This window comes from Staurois parvus, unplaced genomic scaffold, assembly GCF_062004578.1.
Source record: "Staurois parvus isolate SC_StPar_1 unplaced genomic scaffold, SC_StPar_1.0 ptg001028l, whole genome shotgun sequence".
Taxonomy (NCBI): Eukaryota; Metazoa; Chordata; class Amphibia; order Anura; family Ranidae; genus Staurois; species Staurois parvus.
In genome coordinates, this window is record NW_028318824.1 from 700,077 (window position 1) to 715,763 (window position 15,687).

Here is a 15,687-nt window from a genome sequence, read left to right on the forward strand (position 1 = left end):
GATCAATGGATAAATATATAAAAAAAGTTAATCCTTTTTTTCCCCTATAAATCTTTAAGTAAATAAAATTTCTTCCTATTAACAAGACAAAACTTACCAGCCTTGGGAGTGCCATGCCAGTAACTGAACAAACAAGTTTCACTGTCTGTCCATAATGAATGTAACCATCCCGCACAGTGAACTCCTCTCCTTCCGATTCTTCATCATCCACTAGAGAAATCATACAAGCAAGAGATACAAATGAGAGAGTACTGATAGTGAAAGGTTATTAATCTGTATTGGTCATATACAACACTATAGATTACTATTTTACATGTTAAACCATTTTATTCGCATTTATACAGCTTAACAATTCACTTATGTCACTAATGGCTAGGGAACTAACTGGCTGAATATTGGCTCAGCCTTGAATAGGATTGCCTCTGCTGGGGCACAAGAACACAATGAACTGCTGTCTGATCCAAAAACTAAAGTGGTTTGTTTAAAGCTTGAACTGGAAATACAAGGTACGCTGGAGAACGCCTCATAGGATTTAGAGCACCCAGCTTTCCTGAGGGGCTTCAATGAGGAAGCTCCATCTAAGGTATTTTTAACATTTTGTTTTCTCACACAGCTTTATTTTTCATAGCGTTTGGTAGACAAAACTTTTATGTTTGGATAGCGTGGGGGGGAGGATTTAAACTGCTGGGTTATACTTCTATCCAGGGAGCCATTTAAGAGAATTTCCTCTCAAGCCGATAACCGTTGTCCTAGATCGGAAATGAAGGAAATATGCAAAAGGGGACACAGACTGCAATAAAACCTGTCTGAAGCTATAGACTTACTCTATTTAGCTTTAAAAAATATATACTGTATTTCTGTGTTGCTGTTGGAGAGTTCCCTTCACTTCCTGTTTGGTGAAAATGTCACTGGTACAGCCACGTAAGGGGAAACCTCCCTAACATGGTAGCAGTATAAAAAATCTGATTCTTCCACAATCTATCCAAAACAAAAATCAAAGCATATGTCCAAATAAAGCATTTTTCTAAGTAGCAGTATAGGGCCTCGTGCACACCTGTAAGCGTAAAATTGTTTCTCCTACAGGAATTTGCAACATCAAAAATGCGGTAAAAAGCATGTTGTTTTGCATAGGCGTCAATGCACGCTTCTGTGTCTGGCATTGATGCATTCTACTGGCCAGAATACTAGCAACTAGAATGCATTAACGCGTTAATGTGCTGTTGAGCGTTTTTATGGTCAAAAGCTCCTCAGCTGAACATACAAGTAATTTTTATTTCTTCCTGTAAACTCCGCTGCCACTAAACTCCTGAAAACACCTATAGTATGCATGGACACATAGGCCAACATGGAGGAAATTTTACAGGCAGAGGGGAAGAAAAAGATAAAAAAAAAAAAACCCTCAAGCTTTCTAAGCAGCAGCCTTTTTGAACTGCAGTTTGCATGAGGCCTGAAATACACAGTCACTGAATTGTGTCACAGGCCTGCCCTGTGATGCAAATAACTGAGGAGTTTACGGTTTTGTTTATATCCTTTGGTTAAGAAAAGTGAGACAACACTAAAGCACATTGGAAACAACAATCCTAATGGAGAAAGCAGTTTAAATACCTTCCAGAAAATCTGTAAAAAAAAAGTCCAAATGAAAATGAAGGCCAACATTACCCACCCCCGGTTTTAACATCCATTAATATACAAAACACATGATATTTTTACAAATGTATGTTCCATTGTTTCTCAACATTAATAAAGTAGCGCCCCTTTATAAAAGCCAGTGTTGGCAAATCCCCCAGTGAAGTCATACCCAACATACATTTGACTTACAGAGATGGATGTAAAATGCGCCCCACTGTTGTGAACTTGCATGAAAGTTTCCACCCTCTACGTGCAAATACCTCGTACTGACAGTCTGTGAGCGCAACCGGTTAAATAGTGCCACTTTTGTCCCTGATGCAATACATACTGAAACAGAGACAATATCCAGGTTAGGAAATAGCAAAACATCCAATGAGTGGTATGATAGTACCAAATAGTATACACAACATGCAAAATATTCTTTAACTGAACTTGGTTGCTGAACAAACACATTTTACTGCCAATTGCTGATGTCACAGGACCATTTCCACTGAAGAAGATAAACGTTAGTGTTTTCATTGCCTGAAATGCTGGGTGAACCATTGGTTGTACTCAGAGCTACTGCAAATTTAAATGTAATATCTGGGTGTAATTCCGACCAAGAGTGGGAACAATTAACTTTTTTTATGCTCATTTGTATCTTTTTGAAGGGGTGGTCAGTGAGTGGAGAAAATGCACAAAAATTGTTAGTCAGTGGGACATGGAAAAATAGCCTATCGTTGGTGCCTGGGAGAGGAATTGTGACCCATAGTTGGTGTCTGCAGGAGGAATAGTAGCCCTTCGTGTCCTTGGGAAGAATAGTGCCTCACTGGAGTCAAAGGCAGGATGTGTGCCACCCCATCATTGGTGTCAGTAGAAGGAATAGTGCCCCAATGGCCAGATAAAGAAAAGCAAAGGGTTGCCTCTGGCCCACTGGCTGCAGTTGGAGGACCTCTGATTTAGTGTCACTTCCAGGTTTTTACTATCCCGATTGGAGATATTTCCCTTTACTTTCTGCCAGCACAGTGAGTGTTTGGACATCTTTCATACAAAAATAATACATTTCTAGTAGACTGGAGAAGAGGTTAGAACCCTTGAAAATGTTTTTAATGCTTTCTAGTCTAGTGACATCTGCAACACCTTTTCTTTTCCTAATGGAAAAGAGACAGGAAGTGATGAAAATGTCTCCCGAATGACGACAGAGACAAAAAAAAAAAAAACAAGAAAAAAAAAAAACTTGACAGACTCTTACCCACTAAAATCTAGAAAATAACTGCCCACCCACCAAAAAAAAAAAGTCAACATGAATAAGCAGTATCCAAAGCTGTATCCTGCATCACGTGGAAGTGTTGTCTCAATTACCCAGAAACAATAGGATACATAAAAAAATGAAAAAAGTATAGCTCTCATCAGCATTAGACTGCAAAAATACAAAAGATATCAAATTGACAGATTCAATTCACACCCTGCTGCTTGACTCCCTTACAAACTTGATAAATCCGAAAATGAAGTGTGAACATATACTTACAGTCTGCATTTTTCAGTGACTGCTTCTTTTTAGATGGCTTGGAGATGACCTTGATCCGTTTGCTTAGGAACACGCCAATGTCATCACTATTCCCATAAAACATTTTCACTGATAACATGAAGTGCTTTCTCTTGTCAGAGTCAGATATGTACAAGGTTTTGGCAGTGCAATAGTTCTGTGGATACAGAAAGTACGGCTTTAATTAATAGCTGCCTATCCACATGTGGCCTTCTGGGCACACATTTTTCAAAGAAAAGTGTTGAAATCGAAATTTTTTTGTATGGTTTGTTTTAAAACCAGCTGTGGCTTCCTTCTCAGGTCCCTTTCACACAGCATTTATAATCAGGTGTGCCTGTCAAGTTTTTCAGCTCCATTCAACTCTGTGGGCAGGCAGATGTAAATGGGTATACATCTGTTGACCTCCAGGTCTGTCCAGGTATCCTGATCAAATGGACACAAGTCGGTTTACATCTGGTTGGCCACAAAGCCATAATGGGTCTGTCAACATCTGTTGTCAATGTGCGAGCAAAAAAAACAAAAAAAAACCAAAAAAAAAAAAACCGAATGGGCACAATGTCATGAAAGTGACATCTGTTCACCTCCGATTCAGCAGAGGGTCTGTCCATGAATCCTATGCTGAAAGGAGCAGGTTTGGGAAGTGTGAAAAAGGACCCTTATTCTAGAACACAATAACTGAACTTGCTCATACCTTAGATGGGACTAATTTGCAGTGCTGACTATTGTATTCTGACGGCCAGCATCTATCATGATACCTGAACACAGTGGCTACATCAGCTTCGACTTTCCACCCAGCTCCTTTAATTTTTTTTCTCTTATTTGAAGGTTGTTGGGTGGAAGGGCAGGAGGGCCACCCACAAGGATAATTTTGACTAGTTGATCAGAATCCGGTTGAAATTCGCTCAGTGTATGACTGGCTTGCATTTACTATTATGTGCACAGGTATCAATATCAAACTAAAATTTCCAAGTGGGAGGGTGTCCTCTAGTGAAAACAATGGCTAAGTGAGCTGCATGTTAAGAACAGCCTGCAGTCTGAATTAATTTTATCAAGACACGAACCAAGAATTTCCTAAAGCATGTTATGCCATATGGCACAATATAATTTCCACGTATCATTTATTAAGGATTGATCAGCATGAATCTTCTGGCACGCCTTCCTTTGTTCCCGTCAACAATTTAAAGAGTTGTGAATATAAAGTGCTGGTTATGGCTGTACGGCACTGCATTAAGCACTTACCTTTCCTTCCAGGTTAAGCTGCTGCATTTCTTGCTCACTGTTCCCAATACCAATGAAGGCACAGGGCTGAGACTCCTGTTCTGAACAACCATCCCTTTCCATCTGTTCTTTCTTTTTCTTCCATCCACTACCCATGAGATAAACACACGGAGGAGGGCAGAAAAACCTGCAACAGGAACAAAGACAGCTAAGCAAGGCAGACTCTCACCGTTATACAATAGGGCATTGCTCCTCTTTACAAACAGACAATCAAACCTCTAATTTGAAGTCTGTTCTAGTAGCCAGAGACAAAGCATACCAAACCACACAAACTTCTGGCCATTATATGACTAGGTGCAAGGCTTAGCAGAAAACATTCAAAAATGCAGATAAAGCCAACACTCAAATTGAGATAAAAAGGTTTCCTGGAATCCCATTGTAAAAGTACACTGACATTTCTGGAGTGTGTAGGCCTCTATTTACCAAGGCGAAACACAATAATAAACAACCCTCCCACCAAAAACATTGGTTTACTTGCAGGTATGGGACTCTAGTAAAATACTTTCATTTGGATTTATTTTCTGCATTACTAAGTAGACAAACACATCTTAGTGGAGATCTCATCAGTTCATACCGTGACCCTAGCATGCTCTATATCTTGTCTTTGTTGCTACATGCCAGAAAGGTGTGGCTCTAAATTCTCAGACATGAGGCCAACTCCCCTCACTGCTACAATCTCTGGATGCCCTGTAAATGTGGGTAACCAATATCCATCAATACCAGGATGACATGGAAGTTCATCTGAGGAGAAACAACTTCGGGGTTGTTGGGTCTTCCTAAGAAACAACCCATACACGTAGCCACAGAACCTTCACATTATCTTTTACTGCCAAGAAAACTGTGCATCACAAGAGCCTCTAGGACTGTTTGTTGGAAAGGTCACCCAAAAGTGGTTTAGACTATGTAACTTTTGCTTTCAGACAAAACTAAACCTACTCTCCGATATGAATCTCATAGGACGTGCTTTTGCCCAATGAACAAATGGTGGTAGATGTCTGCCAAGTTGTTGTTCTGCTTCTTCCCCCCCTGAAGAGCTTGACAGTTCCACACACTAACTGCTTATGCAAGACGCCTGGGATTTAAAAAAAAAAAAAAAAAAAAAAAAAAAAAAAGGAAGGAATCCAGTAAGGTTTTTTGCTCTACATAAAATATATTCAATTCAGCAGGAGTTTTCTGACTTAAGTTGGCCATACACTGGTAGAACATCATAAGGTTTGTAAGACAAATCCCATCAGTAAATTCAATAATGCCTACAGAGACTTAACAAAAGTCAAAGTACTTCCGAAATTGTGTTTGATTTTAGAAAATATGGTATTCCCAGAGAAAAAAACAAAAAAAAAATCACAGTTTTAGAAGTCTATTTGAGAACAATTTTCCATTCTGTTTATTTGAATTCTTGTGCCACTACCACCAAGCAATCATCAATCTGACCACTCTAATCATTAGAAAATTGAAAGGACATTTCTGAAAAATTTAGAATGGAGTGTAAAGACAGCTTAATATGGCTAAACACACTAGTTGGTCTTAATTTTAACCTTGCACACCCCAGGTACTTTTAAAACCTCTCCACATTTTCTTTAGATGCTTTTGATTCATTAAGAAACATGTAACACTGCAGATATATCATTTCTTTCTGCACTCATTTTATGTATCCCTACAGACTTATAATGTGAAACTTAAGATCCAGAGCAATGCTTTTCCTTTGCCCCCCTCAGTATTTCTAATATGCTGGTATATATTTTTCTTTCACATAAATTAGGATTTTATAGTTTTCTGTAGATAACTGGACTAATAACTAAATGGCCTGCTCCAACTGCTGTGAAGCATCATCACATTATGACTAGCTACCTCTGTGGAGCAATGTGGTGACATCTGGTATGGAGTCACACACTAACAGGTCAACTCCACACCACTATCACGTTGCAAGTCTGTCTCCCTTATATTGCAGTGTTCCCAACTTTAGGAGTCCACATTGTTTTTCGACTTTGTACTTAATTCACTAACTCCACTGGTTATGCGTAGAGGCTCACTTATCGGGACTGAAGGTTATTCATGTTAGGTTCACGGCCAGTTTGTGGGAAAAGTGTAGTGACCTAATAACTGTATGTACACAGTTCTGTTTCTTTGTCAGTTTACGGTTACCAATGAATAATTTAGTTAGGGGAACACAGTAATGCAGACTTACCAGATGCTTTTCTATTGTGCTGCTAAATATGTCATGTATAAAAATTCTGACTCATTATGTAAGGTTAAGAAGAAAACACATTGGAGCCAATCTAATAAGTATAAGTGAATATTGCTGCTTTACAGGAAACTTATGTAAGCTGTAGCTTGCAGCTGGCACTGTGCCAACCCTGCGTCAGATAGATATGCTGCTCCACCCTTACCTTTACTTCTCGGAAAGCAATCTGTGCCAGTTTTCAAGCACATGCACTTTGAACTGATTGGCCTTAAAGGAACCTTGTCATGAGGGAGACATGCAGGCTGTTACGGATGATCTTTCCTTCAGAAAATTATAGTTGCCAGGCTGTCATGCCTCTACACAGTTCCCTTCTTTAGAATCTCTTGCTCCAATAGTCGGAGTCAGAGCAAGTATGTAGATAAGGAGTTCTGACAACTCTCTGACTTTCCTGACTGTTCCAGGTCAGTGGCATAAAACAGTAAAGCCAAAGCTGCCAAGCCATTAGGCAATTTTAGGTTATCAGCTGCGGCAGCCTGTGTAGTTTTTTTTATATTACACTTTTTTTGCCGAGTCAGGCACATTTTCATTTGTTATCTGTAGCATAAAATAACTCCTTGTTTTGGCAGTGTGTATATATCTTTTAAATATGGATGTACTGCAAGGTGGTTTCCAGGGAGCTCTCCAATGGTGACAATACACGTAATGGTTTGTGCCTGCTCTAGGTATGAACAATTCATCATTAGAAGAAATATTTTGCGACACGTTCTGTGTTGTTCCTTGCTTGCAAGCAACCGGTAATGACCAATTAAAATTGACTGTATAACTGATCAGTATTCTGATCGGTTCCCCAGCGCACACATGCACAGTGGTCAGAAGAGACTGCCAAAATTCCATTGCAGCTATCGAGATGACAAAAACAGATCAGAAGGTCTTTGGTTTGACATTTTTATTCAATCTCATCAGTTTTGATGCAATGACTGAGCAATGTAATAGATTAATATGTGTGTGGCTACCCTAAGGGGTGAAGTGATCTCCCTGAGGCATTCCTTAACCAAACTGCATTTTTGTTGAAGTGATCAGACGAGAATGGGTGAAACTCCCACCATACACTTACCAGATTGTATCCCTGCAAGCATTTCCACTACCTAGAAATCATATTCCCCCTTTGTTTAGCTTCATGAGGCAAAAGGACCTCCTTTTCTTCATAAAATAGACCTGGGAATCGGATTCTGCGTGATAACTGAGTAGCACTGAGAGGAAGTTTGTGGAAACCACAAAAAAAGTCTCTAAAGCTACTGAACACTTTATTCAGTTGTATATTCTACAAAAGCCACTCCTTACTCTTTATCTGATTGCTAGTCAAGCCACATCCATGAAAAGTCACTTAACTGTCCTCAATGACCATTATAACTTCTGGAAGGAAATCTTCCATTTTTATTTGATATTATGGCATCCTCTGTGAACAAGGCTCTCAGATTGCATTACTGGTACAAAGTGGTAACTTACAGTAAACAAATTCCAGTGATTATTTTTATCTAGCTTGAAAACACCTAGCAATGCAGTGGCTAGGGCCTTCAATTCCAACTATCAGGAATTGGATTTTGACTATAAATCCCAACTTGTTGCACTAAAAAAGCATTTATGAATTACAGCATTCAACCTGTAATCGCTTTCAAATGCTGACCAATTCCTAATCATCTCTGGGTTCCTAAAGGTCCTTGGAGATGGCTGCAGTCATTAAAAAGTACACAATGGAAAATAAATACAACTGTTCTTTTAAACTCATGTCATTCAGACCCCTCTAGGACACAGTCTGGTCTAAGCTGGTGCATATTTGGCTACTTAAGCAGCACAACAAACCATTCTGTGAATGATAATTTATAGGTAAGTACACCTCTGAACAGGTTACATCTGTATTTAGGGTACATGTTCAAGACTACCCATCTCAACCCCTTCTTTTTGACAGCGGGCGGAGGTTCTTCTCCCCACAGCTGTCAAATTTTAAAAATAGAGCAGCTACAGACAACTTTTAGTTCTTAATGAACACGCTGATGAGTGCCCTCATAGTTCACTGACACTTCCTCTAGCTCAGTAGCTTTCAGCCTGTATTGAAGTATGGGCAGAGAGCAGTCAGCAGCCTTTGCAGGCTTCACCATAACATAATAAATGCACATTTGTTTACCTGAAAAATCACATGCATTTAGTTATTTATTTTACTAAAGGTGAACTTAACTTTAAAAGTTTATCCATGGCCAGAAGAGAGCCAAAAAAGATACTCTAAATGGCTTCAATATCCCAGCTGTCCACTAGATGGCAAACACGTTTAACCGACAAGTTTACAGCAGCAGTTCATGCTCATCAAGTCAATGATTGAAATCATTTAGTGAAAACCAGCTCTTTTGTTTTAAAGAAATAACCATGAATGTTATCATCAAGCAAAGAGTCTACATGCACATTTAAAAAAAAAAAGTTCATTTTTAAAAATTGATTCAGAAATGACTGTTTTCCGCTCTCAATGTTGAAAGTAATTGTTATGACAAATTATGCTTTATAGCCTAATGAGTTGAGACTTTTAAAGGCCTCATGCATACTGGGCTTTTCTGAACATCTTTCTCCAAACAGGAGAAAATACACGTTTTTTAAAACTTGCTTAGGCACATCAAGCTTTCAGACGTTCATTCATTTCATTAGCCAGAATAATAATGTATTCTGACCATTGAAACAAACAAACGCGCTAAACGGGTCTAGCGTTTAGGCATGTTGGACTTTATTCTGCCCAAATGCTTCTCTTCTGAATGAGATTTTGGTGCAATCAGATTTCTGCCTGTAAATGCCTATGTGTGCATGAACACATAGGCTAACATACAAGAGCATTTAGGGGCAGGGAAAAAAAAAAAAAAAAAAGCTGCAGTGTGCATAAAGCCAAAAATGAAAGCAAATTTTGGAAAAGTAACAGCTTGCAATTTTTTGAGGTCATCAATGATCATGAAATAAATATTCTGCTGGTGCCGACCTCCCTTCTCAAAATACTGGCTGCCTAGAGCTCTCTCTTATCAATGGCTGTAAAGGTATTGCAATAAACACGCATGCAGCCAGGTAATGTTGTCCATACACTATAGGGTTGCCTCCTCATCCTTTTTAAACTGAACACATTAATTACACAGGTTCTGCGGCGGATTAAGGTGTTCATTAAATTCAGTCACTTTTCTGCATTAAATTAGCCTCAGAACCTGTATAATAAATGTGTCCAGGTTTAAAGGGATGACGTGGCAACCCTAATACACTAGTAGATTTTCAAACAAATGATCATATGAACATTCATACAAAAACTCTCAGTACATTTGATGTCTTTGTTATAGTCATTTGAAAAGGACTTCAATATTTTGTTTGCCTTTAACATTTGATTTGAGAGGGAATAGACTCTCTCTACATTGAGCAATAAGCAGTACCTGACTCTCAGATAAGTAACCAATGACACTAATGGTGTATATCTATATATAAAGGGAAGTATTTCTCACACTGATCCCCTGTGTAAGGAGCAATCCTCCCCACTGACCACCAACGTGAGGGACCTTCTCCAACTGACCACCTGTAAGGTGGGCCCCTCTCCCAATAGCCATCAGTGTAAAAGGGATCCTTCCCCACTGATCATCAATCTAAAAGAATCTGTCTTCATTGGCCAAGTAAAATCTTGCTTGGACATTCTGCTGAAAATAAAATCTGTTGCAAATTGCTTTTCAGAGCATTTTGACAGGAGGCTTAGAGGCAAAATGTTGCCTCCTCATGGCCTGTGTTAACCATTAAAAGCCCAAAGCACAGTGACACAATTGTGTGCATTAGATGTAGTGCTCTGAATGGTTGTACTTGAATGGGCCACCTGACAAAAAAGAGACAGGTTGTATAATTGTCACCATGCAGTACTGCAATGTGTACCAACATTGACTGCTGGCCACATGGTCTTTGTTTACAGTGGTTGGTAAACCCACAACTCAACCGACTGTTTTTACCTTCCCTCAGACACCAATGTAAACAAGGCCTTAGGGAACATTGTACTTACCACCAATGTAAGTGCATAAGTACTTGGTGGTGCCCCTCCAGGCTGAGGTGTAGAGCCCCATTGGCACACAGGACAGTAGGGATGCCAACATAAAAAAAAACCTCATCCAGTGAACAATGAACATTTTATCTTGAAACCGCTGCTCACCTTAGCTGATCCTGATATGGATGTGTAAATGTGAAATCCTCAGTCAATGACGCTCCGTGGGATGGCCCAAGGGGCACACTTCATTAACGAAGAAAATAAGGGGGCACGTTTCAACTGACTTTCAACATAAGCAGATGTTTCTTCACTGGCTCCCAATTTGGGAACATTACAATACCCACTGTTTGCTATATTCATTATTCTTACTGAAAGAAATGCAAAGAAATGCATTCAGCCTAAATTAAGATATGATTTATTCTCATATACTAACTTAGGTGCATGTAAAGCAGAAATGTTAACGCAGCCTAACGTACACAACAAGCCACAGTACCGACCAGTACAAAGGGTCAGCGTGGGCTTCAGTTATAGCCCTTTTACTGCTTGTTAGGAGGATTCCAATTATAACCATACACTAGCTGAAAAACAGCTCAGACTCATTTTCAAATAAAGAACACTTGGTCATGAGAACAAACTATAGTGCCATCATGTAATGACCGAATTTCAAATTCATATGTGAAGTACAAATTCATAAATTTTCATACAAATATATTGCTGAAATCAAATCTTTGTTATTTTTTGACAAGAACATTGGGGGAGGAGGATTTCTGCCAATCACAGCCTGTGTCCTAGAATAAGAGGGTGGTGAAGTCTCCATCAATCAAGATGCAATATTCTACACCCGCTGTGTCTAGCTGGTAAGAGGGCATTGAGAAGGAAGTGAGTGGGCTGTCATTAAATACCGTTTATACGCCCATGTGTGTGATTCTATAGTCACAAGGGCTACTCAGATGTTATAGGGAGGAAATGCTCAGAATAAAAACTCACTGGAAATGGAACATGTGAAGTAGTTACCAACACTGCCCTGCAAAAACCCCAACTGCATTGGGGACATGCTCAAGAGTGGGAGAACAGCAGGACTAACCACGTTTTTGACAGAATACAGAAAATTATCCCAGAGTATGAACAGAGTGTGATACAGTATTTGACAGTTTTTTATGATGTGAGTTTAGTGACACTTAAAAGTAATTATTTACTATGGAGAATATTTTTTTTCTACTACTTTCAATTGCACGTGGTCTTCTGTAAGGAATACAGTGGCCAACACGAGAGCTCTGACACCTCTAAAGGTTAAGTCATAAAAACGGGAATAATGCCTCATGCACACCGACAATTTTTGATCACGGCCATTGAAATAAATTAACGCTCAAGCGTTAACACGCGATTAGACTTGTTTGAGCACGCCAAGCGTTTTTTTTCAGCCAAAATGCTGCTGCTCAAAGTTGCCCTGGCAATGGGGTTCTCTTTTTCTTCTGCCACAAAACTCTGCTAAAGTCCTATGTGTGCATGAACATTCCTGACACCCTAGGAGCAGCTGTAAAAGTGTCCAGTGTGCATGAGGCCTTAGTGTACAGAGCTGCTACCAACAACCTGATGTTTTAATATTGAAAAGCTATTAAAAACTAAAAAGAAGAATGTGGCTGCTACAGGCAACCATTTTTTTTCCATTCAGTATTTTTATTGCATAGTATTCATAAGTCAGCCCTTTTCTGAACATTAGCTGCAAAGTGTCAAGAAAAAAAAAAAAAAAAAAAAATTGGCTTCTCAATCTTCGTGCAGAACGAAAAAAATGGAGAGATGATACCGTTCAGCTTTTTACAGTGCAGACAATGCTCCAGAGGCCGCTGAGCTCACAAAAACACATTTTAATAAGAACCATTTAAACAGAGCTGTGGAATTTAGAGGCGGCGAGGTTGAATGAGTGAATATGTCCCCAGGGGTCGAACTATTAAGAAATGCTTCGCACAAAAAAATAGGATCCAAACTGGGGTAATGTGAATTAAACAATCTTTCTAACAAAACAAACCATTTAATTTTAGAATTTCTTCATATAAAGCTTTTCACTGTGTCTGCACTGCTGCGGGTTTCCAGTAAAATCGCACGGTCCAATTAGTTTAGGAGGGGATAAAAATTATTATTGCAGACTGGGCTGGAGAAAGAAGTCCAGGAATGTGGGGCTGTAAAAGACTGGTAACATTCTGCATACACAAAGCAAGATTCATACTTTTACAGCTACACATTTGCTTCTGCTGGATTCATACACTCCACTTTTCCATGTTGAATCTAGTGCAGCTTTCTAACCCTTTTAACAGAGAAAGACTTAAAATAACTTCCAGGTTTCAGGAACCCCTGCTTATACTTTACCTAACGCTCACTATACAACTGCAAGAATAGTAAATTGAAATATGATAAATAAAAGGATAATCAAGGTGGCAAAAGTAGGATATTTCACAACACAGAGCAATACTATACAAATAAAAAAAAAAAAAAAAATCAGCAATGGAAATGAAGAAAACAGTGATAATAGTGATGGCCAGAAAAAAAAGATTAAACATTTATAGTTTTATCCACATTAGTGGTCAGGGCAGAAGTGAGCCCTCAAAGTGTAGGCCTGTGAAGTGCTCCTTACATTGGTGTACAAAGGAGAAGGGTCAGTTGTATTGATGGTCAGTGCGAGAAGGACCCCTTTTTACAGGTGGCCAGAGGAAAATAAAATGCTCCTTTCATTGGTGGTCAGTAAAAAGAAGGAGCCCATTACATTGGTGGCCACTGGCAAGAATGCTCCTTACATTGGTGGTCAGAGGAAATAATGCCCCCTTACATATAGTAAAAAAGATTGCTGGTATCAAAGGTTATTTATCTGGGAGTGAGAAGTTGCTCTGTGGGGAACCTTGGGTGAGGAAGGCTGCTCTAGTAATAGACTTTGTTACAGAAATCTAAAAGCTGCAACACCACTTCTGCCATAGACCAGGGGTCTCCAAACTATGGCCCCTCCAGGTGTTGAGGAACTGCAAGTCACATGAGGCATTGCAAGAATCTGACAGCCACAGGCAAGACTCCCAGAGGCATGATGAGACTTGTAGTACTTCAATAGCTGGAGGGCCATAGTTTGGAGACCCCTGCCATAGACAAATGGTTGGGTGTGCAAGCACAGTCAAACCATTTTCAGACATTAATGTCAACTGATCCACAATTGATTACAGCCTACTAAAAAAAATAAATATTGCTTGCAATTTTAGGGTATCTCATTAAGTTAAGAATAAACCCAGTCATTGCAGACTGTGATCTGTGCAACAGAAAGACCCACCCAAATTCAAACTGGCAAAAAAAGCTGGGGGCTGGAGTTTCAGTACAGATACATTGGGAGGAACTAAACCTACCAGACAGAAAAAAATAAGGAATGTTTATTGACTTAAATCTGTATTAAACTCAAAAACAAATATATTATATTGCAGCTTACTAGCTCTTAGACGTTGCCTGCAATCCATCATGGCAGCCGATGTAAATGTAGCCCATTCATTCGCAAAACTGTTAATGAATAACACAGCCATGTGGGCGGTGCCCAGCACAGCCGCAATCTTTTTAAATTCTGACAGCAGGTGTGGAGAGAAGATCCCCTGCCCGCCGTCACGGGGTTTGGGGGTCTTTGGTGGGGGGGGGGGGGGGGGGGAGAAGGTACAACAGTTGGAGCATGTTACATGTTCCATCCTAAAAACAGGTGAAACGTGTAACATAATCCAAAGGTGGCACTATCCTTTAAATTTAGTCTTCAGTTGCTATGGTGCTACAAGTATGATTAGTAATGACACCAGTTATGGTGCTACAAGTATGATCAGTTATGACACCAGCTATGGTGCTACAAGTATGATCAGTTATGACACCAGTTATGGTGCTACAAGTATGATCAGTAATGACACCAGTTATGGTGCTACAAGTGTGATCAGTAATGACACCAGCTATGGTGCTACAAGTATGATCAGTAATGACACCAGCTATGGTGCTACAAGTATGATCAGTAATGACACCAGTTATGGTGCTACAAGTATGATCAGTAATGACACCAGCTATGGTGCTACAAGTATGATCAGTTATGACACCAGCTATGGTGCTACAAGTATGATCAGTTATGACACCAGCTATGGTGCTACAAGTGTAATCAGTAATGACACCAGTTATGGTGCTACAAGTGTAATCAGTAATGACACCAGCTATGGTGCTACAAGTGTAATCAGTAATGACACCAGCTATGGTGCTACAAGTGTAATCAGTAATGACACCAGCTATGGTGCTACAAGTGTAATCAGTAATGACACCAGCTATGGTGCTACAAGTGTAATCAGTAATGACACCAGCTATGGTGCTACAAGTGTAATCAGTAATGACACCAGCTATGGTGCTACAAGTGTAATCAGTAATGACACCAGCTATGGTGCTACAAGTGTAATCAGTAATGACACCAGCTATTTGATAGTTTCACAGTTGGATTGAGTGCATCAGTGACAGTTACAATACATTTAAGGCATCTGTGACAGCTTTAAAGAATGTCAACCCAATATTTCATATTCCTGATATGTGTCTGATGTACCATGTACTTGTATGAAACATATCCTGCTCTCTTTGTATTCCTTTCTTTGTGTGAAATCCCTAGTGTTCCTCCTAGTCTCTCTGCTTTCCTATGAAAAACTGACCACACTAGGAATGAGCACAATGTGGTCAGTTTTCTGGGTGTGCTGAGAGCTAATCCAATGATCAGGCTTGTGCTGACATGTCTCTACGCACAGCCATTCACTGGGAAGAGCAGTGTGCAGCTGTTTCTGCCGCCTGAACGCCACATGCAGCTGAGAACAGAGGGTATATCATCACCTATAAAAAAAATCATCAATTTTTTCACTTTTTATATGTATACACAAATGTTTTGTCTTTCATTTTTATTTTACACTAAATGGGTTGTTTTACAAGGTGAAGGTGTATATATTCTTTAATTTGTTAAACCAGTGAATATTTTGCTTAATGGGTTAATTCATGTTTGGAGTT

At 39.5% G+C, this 15,687-nt stretch overlaps 1 protein-coding gene across 1 annotated transcript in view; it reads right to left on the reverse strand.

Annotated features, from left to right (window-relative positions):
* The window catches only part of RBPJ (recombination signal binding protein for immunoglobulin kappa J region), a 116,610-nt gene that overhangs the window by 9,698 nt on the left and 91,225 nt on the right, over nt 1-15,687 (reverse strand). Inside the window, exons 4-7 of the mRNA XM_089657796.1 lie at nt 4,394-4,559; nt 3,137-3,311; nt 1,819-1,956; nt 98-210 (exon numbers count right to left, since the gene is read on the reverse strand). Of these exons, the coding sequence (XP_089513922.1) occupies nt 98-210; nt 1,819-1,956; nt 3,137-3,311; nt 4,394-4,559 (592 nt within the window). The remainder of the gene's footprint in view (nt 1-97; nt 211-1,818; nt 1,957-3,136; nt 3,312-4,393; nt 4,560-15,687) is intronic.